General features: G+C 35.0%; 1 protein-coding gene across 1 annotated transcript; it reads left to right on the plus strand.

Moving 5' to 3' along the window:
• Positions 1-3086: 3086 nt before the first annotated feature.
• On the plus strand, positions 3087-4025 carry LOC122223621 (olfactory receptor 6C3-like). The gene has a single exon (XM_042944598.1). It carries the CDS (start codon positions 3087-3089, stop codon positions 4023-4025), a length of 939 nt encoding a protein of 312 aa, XP_042800532.1.
• The last annotated feature ends 5487 nt before the right edge of the window (positions 4026-9512 follow it).

Below are 9512 nucleotides of genomic sequence, written 5' to 3' on the forward strand. Positions count from 1 at the left end.
TTTTTAATTTATTTTAGAGATAGAGCATGAACGGGAGAGAAGGGTAGAAGGAGAGAATCCCAAGCAGGCTCTATGCTCATCACGGAGCCTGGGCTTAGATCTCTTTACCCTGAGATCATGGGTCCAGACGAAATCAAGACTCTCAACTGACTGTTTTACTGGTTCATAAATATTCTCACAACAAAAAGATGTCATATGCACAAATATAAACAAGGATTTAATGGAAGTAAATAACATAATGAAAGAAAGTAGTCAAAAGGCAATAAAAGCCACATCAGCAGGAGCTTTGGGAAGGGTTTCCCTAAATTCAAAGGGCCAATACAGGGATAAATCTTCTCATGTCTTTAATAGGTTGTCCATTTCAGAAGGCAATCAAGTCACACTAGAAATCCATAGCAGCATTTTCTACCATTTCATTCTGCTAAAGAATTCCTCTCGGGGTTGCCAGAATTCAAAGGATATAAGGACACCAATTCTACTGAGGAAAAGTCCAGAGTTTCTGGGAGAAAATGTGAATTCCTTGTATAATCAGAAGGGTGAATTCCAAGTCCAGCTCCCACACACTCATTATCACTCTGTTTATGTATTTGCCTATTTACCTAATAAATTTGCTTTTATACTTCTTAATCAATGTTTATAAAAATGATTCACCTGTATCTTTAATGATTCTTCTCCTTGGCACTCAGATTACTTAATGAATTCCCCTGGGCCAACAAAAAGACATAGTTAAATAGGTCCAGTTCCATTTGTATGGCATACATTGAAAGGAACATTCCTTATTTTCTATTTTTCAAAGAAGCATTTGCAACAAAATATAGCAGTCCCTGAACCTAGGGAAAATACTACTTAGATTTTATAGATGTATAATCAGAATTACAAATTATTGATTTCAAATGTTTACATGAATAGAAAGAAAAATGCTTTAATAAATCAGTGTGTTGTACTATATGAAAAGAGGCAAATGGGAGAGTACTTTACTAGCCAACCCAGGTGTAACTGAATTAGTACATGGAGCTTGATAAGAGATGAGAAGCCAGAATGAGTTGTACTACAATAAAATGTTTTCAGAAATTCATAGTATCAGTAATGAAGGATATCGTGAGTCACATATAATTAATCTACCAACAAAGAGAATTATGATCCTTAAGAACTTGAAAAAGCTAAAACAACAAACTTCTTTTGAGAGCACAATAGAAACCAAGTCTTTTGCTAACTCAATTTAGCAGCTCTGAAATTATGTAAATATTTAAGCAAATCAGATGACAAAATTTGAGATTAAATCATCCAGAAGAACCAGAGTAAGTAAATTTTTCATTCAATATATATGTCTTCATTTTATACCAATATCTTCAAAAATTATTATTTGTATATGTTTGGGGATTTATAAACTTTTCAATATTAAAAATTAAATAACTGTTTACTACCAAGAGACTATTAATACAATGTTAAAGGAGGAACACAGAAATAAATCTTGGATTGTTCATTTCTTTCTAACTTGAAATCATATTCTGTTATAAAAGTAGGGGTTATTTTGTTGTTGTTGTTGTTTTTTAATGTTTATTTTTGAGACAGAGAGAGACAGAGCATGAACGGGAGAGGGGCAGAGAGAGAGGGAGACACAGAATCAGAAGCAGGCTCCAGGCTCTGAGCCATCAGCCCAGAGCCCGACGCGGGGCTGGAACTCACAGACCGTGAGATTGTGACCTGAGCTGAAGTTGGACGCTTAACCGACTGAGCCACCCAGGCGCCCCATAAAAGTAGGGTTTTTAAAAAAATTCCCAGGGCACATGGGTGGCTCAGTCAGTTAAGCAGCCATCTTGGGCTCAGGTCATGATCTCATAGTCCATGAGTTGGATAGAGTCCTGCGTCAGACTCTGTGCTGACAGCTCAGAGCCTGGAGCCTGCCTCAGATTCTGTGTCTCCCTCTCTCTTTGCCCCTTCCCTCCCCCTCTGCTCATACTCTGTCTCTCAAAAATAAACATTAAAAAATGATAAATTTTTTAAAATTCCCTACTGGAAAGGGTGTCTGTTATTTTGATTATCTACATGTTTATCTTCCATGACAATATTGTAAAAAAAAAAAAAAAAAGTTAGGCATTATATGAATTAAACTATTTCCAGGATATTATTTATTTTAGTAATAGAAGGAATAGAAGGGTACTTTCTTGGCTGTTCGGCCTTTTTATCAGAAAAGGAAACAAATGATAAGAGAGATATAACATCAATCAAACCCTTAAGAAAGTAATTTATGAGATGAGGTGCCTGAGTGGCTCAGTCAGTTAAGTCTCCCACTTTGATTCAGGTCATAATCTCACATCTTCTGCGTCCTAGCCCCATGTTGGGCTCTGTGCTGACAGCTCAGAGCCTGGAGCCTGCTTCAGATTCTCTGCCTCCCTCTCTCTCTGCCCCTCCCCACTTGGGCGTTCTGTCTGTCTGTCTCTCTCTCTCTTAAAAGTAAACATTTAAAAAAATTTTATTAAAAAAGTGATTTATGAGAGAATGTGAACAAAACATTCCCATGGATAGACATGTATGTTCTAAGTGAGATGATTACTATAGTGACAAGTTGTTTAATCTTGTGAAAGTTCCCTCAACTATGTACCTTCAAAATATAAAATGTGAGGGCAGCCTAAATCACTCCTATAAGATTTCAAACCCTATATTTAGAGTATCCATAATCCAGACTAGTTTTTATAATATTGAGGTAAAAGAAAAATCATTAGAATATTTTTATGTTTTTATAAAAAAGAGAATAGTTACAAGCTTAATCTTGAAACATTAGAAGAAATAGCTTCTGCTTAAATGTTACCAAAAGACATTTTTTATAATCCATTGCCTGTGATTGTGTATACTCAACAATAAAAGATCAATCTTTAACTTCAGATCATGTTATTACTTGAATGTAAGGTCCAATAGAAATTGGACAGAGTTGCTGAAGGGGAACATGTGTTTTTGGCTTTCATAGATTATTCACCATCATGGACATTTTAAGATTTTATATTCTATCCTCAATCTTCTTTTAACTCTTTTATTTTCTATAGGAGAACATACATTCTCTGTTCAAAAGTGGGGAAAAATGATCAGTGATGAAAAACCACACAGTACCCAAAGAATTCATTCTTCTAGGGCTATCCGATGACCCAGAGCTCCAGACTGTGATTTTTCTCTTTTTAATTATCACATATCTATTAAGTGTCACTGGAAATTTGACCATCATCACTCTCACCTTGGTGGATTCCCATCTACAGACCCCTATGTATTTCTTCCTCAGGAACTTCTCTGTATTAGAAATATCCTTTACAACTGTCTGTATTCCTAGATTTCTGGGCACAATTATCACCAGAAACAAAACAATTTCATACAATAATTGCACTGCTCAGTTGTTTTTCGTCATCTTCATGGGTATAACTGAGTTTTATCTTCTAACTGCCATGTCCTATGATCGCTATGTAGCCATCTGTAAACCCCTACATTATACAACCATCATGAACAAGAGAGTCTGCATTTTACTTGTCTTTTGTGCTTGGCTGGCAGGATTCTTAAATATCTTCCCACCAGTTATTCTTTTTCTCCAGTTAGATTACTGTGGCTCCAATGTCATCGATCACTTTGCTTGTGACTATTTTCCCCTCTTGCAGTTATCTTGCTCAGACACATGGCTCCTAGAAGTCATTGGCTTTTACTCTGCAATAGTCATACTGCTTTTCACTTTGGCATTAATAATTCTATCCTACATGTTCATCATTAGAACAATTCTGAAACTGCCTTCCGCCAGTCAGAGAAAAAAGGCATTTTCTACGTGTTCCTCTCACATGATTGTCATTTCCATCTCTTATGGAAGCTGCATATTCATGTATGCCAACCCTTCCGCAAAACAGAAGGCATCATTGACCAAAGGAGTAGCTATTCTGAATACCTCTGTGGCTCCTATGATGAATCCATTTGTATATACCCTGAGGAACCAGCAAGTAAAGCAAGCCTTTAAGGATACTGTCCAAAAGGTTATGTTTTTCTCCAGTAATTGAAGGCATTAGTAGCATTACAAGAATGAAGTGCTTGGAAATGCTTTCTATTATTCACACTTTCTCAAAACTCCCTTTCCTTTACTCGAGTTATGTGTTTTCCCCTTTTTTTCCATCCCCCTATTAAAATTTCCCAATCATGGAACTCAATAAATTTGATAATGTGAATATCGTCTCAGAATTTTCTGTGCATTCAAAAGTTTTATTCAAATGTATTTGGATGAAGTAATAAAATTGGGTTGATGATTATGATTTTGAATGGGAGTGGTTTGATTTTGAAGAGACATGGGCTTTAGGTTGATGGTAAGTGTGTAAGAGTACATGCAGATTTCTGAACTTTTCATTCTTACTAATAGAAATGAATGTCATTATAAAATTTTGATTCTATTTGTCATTTCCATGAAATCAATTCAACACAATCATCAGGGGATTGGGAATAAAATATTTATTTAAAGGTTTTAAAAGATTAGAAACTCATACATATTAAAAATCTTTAACTATTAATAATTAAGATGCTAATGAGGAAGGGGAGAAGCAAGAGAGACAGGAGTAGAAGATAACATAAAATTTTCCAGCAATTCCTACACTCCAGATCTATTGTTTTCTTTGTATTGAAACATCTAATCCTGACAAGAACTTTATGAGGTACTTTTAATTACTATTCTTTTCGGGGATGCCTGGGTGGCTCAGCCAGTTAAGCATCCAACTTTGTCTCAGGTCATGATCTTGCAGTTCATAAGTTCTCCAGTAATTGAAGGCATTAATAGCATTAGAAAATGAAGCCCGGTGTCGGGCTCTGTGCTGACAGTTTGTGGAGTCTACAGCCTGCTTCAGATTCTGTGTCTCCCTCTCTCTCTGCCCCTCCCCCATTCACACTCTGTCTCTCACTCTCTCAATAATAAATAAAAAATTAAAATTAAAACACTTGAAATTTCGACTCCACGTCACACAAAGAAAACTGAAGCCTAAAACAATCAAGTAACATCCAAAGTCACAAATGCTATTAAGTGGCTCATTTGCCTTTTCAGTCCATGTGTTCCTAATGGCAAAAGACATAAATGTTCTATGATAATAAACTCACCCTATAATGTCCTAAGCACAAGTTTATAGTAAGTTTATATGCCATAACTTTATTAACTATTTACTTTTCCTTCCTTGTTCATATTTTAGATAGCTAGTTAATAAACCAAAAGCATGAGCCCTGTCATATGTAAGACATGCATCACTGGGTTCTACGCCTGAAACCAAGACTACACTGTATGTTAACTAACTTGAAAATAAAAAAAAAAAGAAAGAAAGAAAAGAAAAACAAACTAATAAATAATAAACCAAAAGCATGAGGTTATATATTGATATTCAGCATAAACTCCTACAGATATGATTATTACTATTTTTGAAAACATTATTAAATGTGATTTGGTGATCTCTCTTTCCCTTGATCTCTTACTATACACAACTTTATGAATTCTAAAAACTGAATCTGCTCATCTTTAATGAAATGAATAAATGTAAAGTATTCTGATTTCTCCAGGGAAATGGTCACTTAAAATAATTATGAAGAGAGTAAAAGACATTTCTTATAACTCTTCCAACCAACCAGTGAAGTCCACTGTAGAGATTTTGTTTAATTCAGGCAGAGAGAATGTTTCACATGAACTCTAATTTGTCAAGAATGAATGAACAGTACCAGAAGTGAATTTCAGTGTAACTATGAAGCTGAACTAGACGCTGCCCATAATTAACTGAATTAATTTCTATTCCTTTTTTCTAATATATTAAGTGGAACATGAACAACTCCTTTATTAAACAATTTAATAAAGGAAAAAGACACAGGGTTACATGATCAGTAAAGCAAATTGCTTAGGAGACACTCTCTGAAAATGATGTCATTTAATGAGCTCTAACGAAAGAAGAGATAAATGAGTAAATACATAAGATGAAAAAAAACACTTTGAATATTAATGCATTACTAAGGGAGACTTCCACCCAACACAACAGAAAGAATTATTTAAAAAATTTTTATTTCATTTAAAACACCTGAGATGAAGCGGAACCACTCAAAAGGTCCTCTCTCAGACTGTTGAAGGGACACTATTTGGACTTTGATTCTCATGTATTTTTTTTTAAACAGAGTCATTTTCTTACCTTGAGCATCAGTGAATTTGCCATTAACCAGTTTATCAGAGGGCCATTGCGAATATTTACTTGATGGTCAAGATTTAGGGAGGGCAGGATATCGAAATGTTTTAAGAACTAAAGCCATGAAGATGTTTTCTAGCCTTATTTGCCAATGTTAAATGTTATTTTTAAAATTCAATTTTAAACAGCTCAGTGAATCACAGGAATCCTTAAAAGGCACATCAAACTTAATTGTGATGAAAAGAATGGAAGGAAATGTTTATCTTAACAGAATAAGCCATTACACTTAACTGAAATAAATATAATTAAAATGTATATTTTTAATGTATATTTTCATAAAAAGTATGTTATTTTTATTGTATTATTTAATGTACATTTAGTTGGTGAGATAACTACATGAAGCTAAATTATTCCAAGAGATTTTATTTTTATTATTTTGTATTTAAACTTTTTTTAATGCTTATTTATTTTTGAGACAGAGAGAGAGTGTGTGCAAGTGGCGGGGAGGGGCAGAGAGAGGGAGACAGAGAATCCGATGCAGGCTCTACTCAGACGTCAGAGAGCCCGATGGGGGACTCACACTCACCAACCATGAGGTCATGATCTGAGCTGAAGTCGGGCACTTAACCAACTAAGCCACCCAGGCGCCCTTCCAAGAGATTTTAAATGCTGTAATTGGACCAGACATACAAGTGGGATTTAATCTAACAACAACAACAACAACAACAACAACAACAACAACAACAACAAAAATAGCTTAAATATCTTAAACTGTTCCTAGGTAGGAATAATATTGTGGATGGTAGGGCTGTTATTCTAATACTGGTGTATGTGCAACATGAGGAAAAGAAGCAAATGAAAATTAACGTGATATTACGATTTTATCTAATGCTATTCATAGCCAGGGTTCTAATCATGAAATAAAGGAAATATAAATGTTCAACAGATAAAAGGGGGGGGCGAACCTAAAAGTATTGTAGTCTTAAGTTTGAATGATACATTTAAATTACGCTCATAGACATTTTATTTGAAAATAAAATATATGTGTTTGCTGGCCCTCTCCACTGAAAATACCTAGAAAGGATGATCGAACTCATAGTAATTATCACAGCTAGTGCCCAGATTCTTAATGTTCCTAATCAATCCCAGATTTCCTAATCAATGGAAGGAGGACTCTTTAGAGAAATGACTCAGTCCAGTTCTCATACAGAAAAGTATAGCATGAGCCTGGGGACACTTGTCATCCAAGGTGGGAAGGAAGTAATCAAAGAGGAAAAGTGTACTGCCCAAAAGGGAAGAGTTTTCCCCCAGCAGATGCACTCCAAAGAGATAGTGATCCCAATTTAACTCTCTCTTGAAATGTTTAAGTCAATCACTAATGTGACCTACAACAAAAGCAAAATTTATAAAGCCATGAATTCATAACAATACCCACAAAAAGATACTAGAAAACCAACCCTAACTACAGAATACATATAAAGTAGGCATTCACCTGGAAAATGACAGATTAAGAACAGAACCGTCTTGCAGTACATAATGAATTAATGATCCAGCCATTGATAAACAAAGCCTGCTAAGAAAAAAAAAAAAAAGAAGAGGAGGAAGAAGAAGAAGAAGACGACAATTAGACATGTATGTCCTGCTAAATGTTTAAATTCCATCTCTAGAGTAGTCTTACAAAAAAACGTTCCCAAACCTAAACCTGGATTGAGCCTCTGAATCTAGCAACTAGAGGCAGTCATGAAGACGAGCTTGCAATCAAGTGAAGCATGACTGCACATTGCCCTCTATAAATAATAACAGATTTTCTTATTGCCTATTAGTTGGGCTTTTAGGGTAAAAACAAAATACCATTTCATTACTGCAACAAAACTGATCTATAAGATTACCATATTATATACTTGAAAGTTGCAGAGGGGCGCCTGGGTGGCTCAGTCAGTTAAGTGTCCGACTTCGGCTCAGGTCATGATCTCACAGCTTATGAGTTCAAGCCCTGTGTGGGGCTCTGTGCTGACAGCTCAGAGCCTGGAGCCTGCTTCAGATTCTGTCTCTCTCTCTCTCTGTCCCTCCCCTACTCACGCTCTGTCTCTCTCTGTCTCTCAAAAACAAATAAACATTTAAAAAAATTTTTTAAATAAATAAAAGAAAGTTGCTGAGAGAGTAAACCTTAAATGTTCTCACCACAAAAAAAAGGGTAAATATACGAGTGATAAATGTGTTAACTACGCCTATCCTGGTAATCATTTCATACATACAACTGTATAAAGTCAAAACATTGTACCCTTAACCTTACACAGTGTTACATGTCAATTATATCTCAATAAAACTAAAAAAAAAAAAAAAAAAAAAAAAAAAGTGATTTGGACCAGGGTATCACTCTCTATGACATACAGCCACATCTGCAAAAATTCTCTTTTACTGAGCGCTCCTTTAACTAGGATAAATAAATGAAGTCTACATGGTCATAAATTTGAGTTAGGCCTACCTATTTCTTCCATTTTTTGCCTACTCTGTTCTAATTCCCCTCTTCCAGTAAGTAATTCCCAAACAAATGTGCATCCCAGCTGTGATTTAGTTCTGCACTAGTGACTGTATTATTTGATTATATAAAATCGTTATGTATATTTTACATTAAATGCATGTTTTGTTATTTTATTTAGATATAAAACACATTTAATATTAAGTAGCTACGGGGCACCTAGGTGGCTCAGTTGGTTAATCAGTGTAATAGCATTTTTTTTAAATGTGAGTATGATATGTGCATCATAATAGTTATTATTTAATTTAGAATTATGAAATGGCCTTACTTCTCAATGTCTCAACACTAACAAAGCCTAAGAATAAACAACAACAAAAAGGGTATATGTTCAAAAGTTCGTATTTCCAGAAGCTTAAAAATAAATTAGATTCTGAGTTTTATTTTTGTAAGAAAGTCGGTTTCACAACTTTTTATTACTCATGAAATATTAGGTAATTGTGATTAATGGAAGTAATTATTTTATAGAAGACAACATTTCAGGTTCTCTGTGGGATATGAAGGTGAACATAACCATTCTCAAGGGAGATTCACCATACAGAAGAGCTAAAAGGCTACTGAGAAATGCAAGGCTTCCAGAAATCCCTCATGGTCTCCCATATAGCACAGATCTGGCCTGGCCTTGGCTTTGTTCCCAGGAGATCAACGAACAACTTTCTTTTGAGGTCAAAACAAGGAGACTTGGAAAATTTGAGCTATGAGTGCAACCAGACGGAAGCCAATTTTAAGAATCTGTCCTCAGAACCCAACGATGTTATATCCCTGTCATTTCTCTCTTTAAATATAGCTTTAAGTTTTTATATCAACATTATTGA

The sequence above is a fragment of the Panthera leo genome, chromosome B4, assembly GCF_018350215.1.
Source record: "Panthera leo isolate Ple1 chromosome B4, P.leo_Ple1_pat1.1, whole genome shotgun sequence".
Taxonomy (NCBI): domain Eukaryota; kingdom Metazoa; phylum Chordata; class Mammalia; order Carnivora; family Felidae; genus Panthera; species Panthera leo.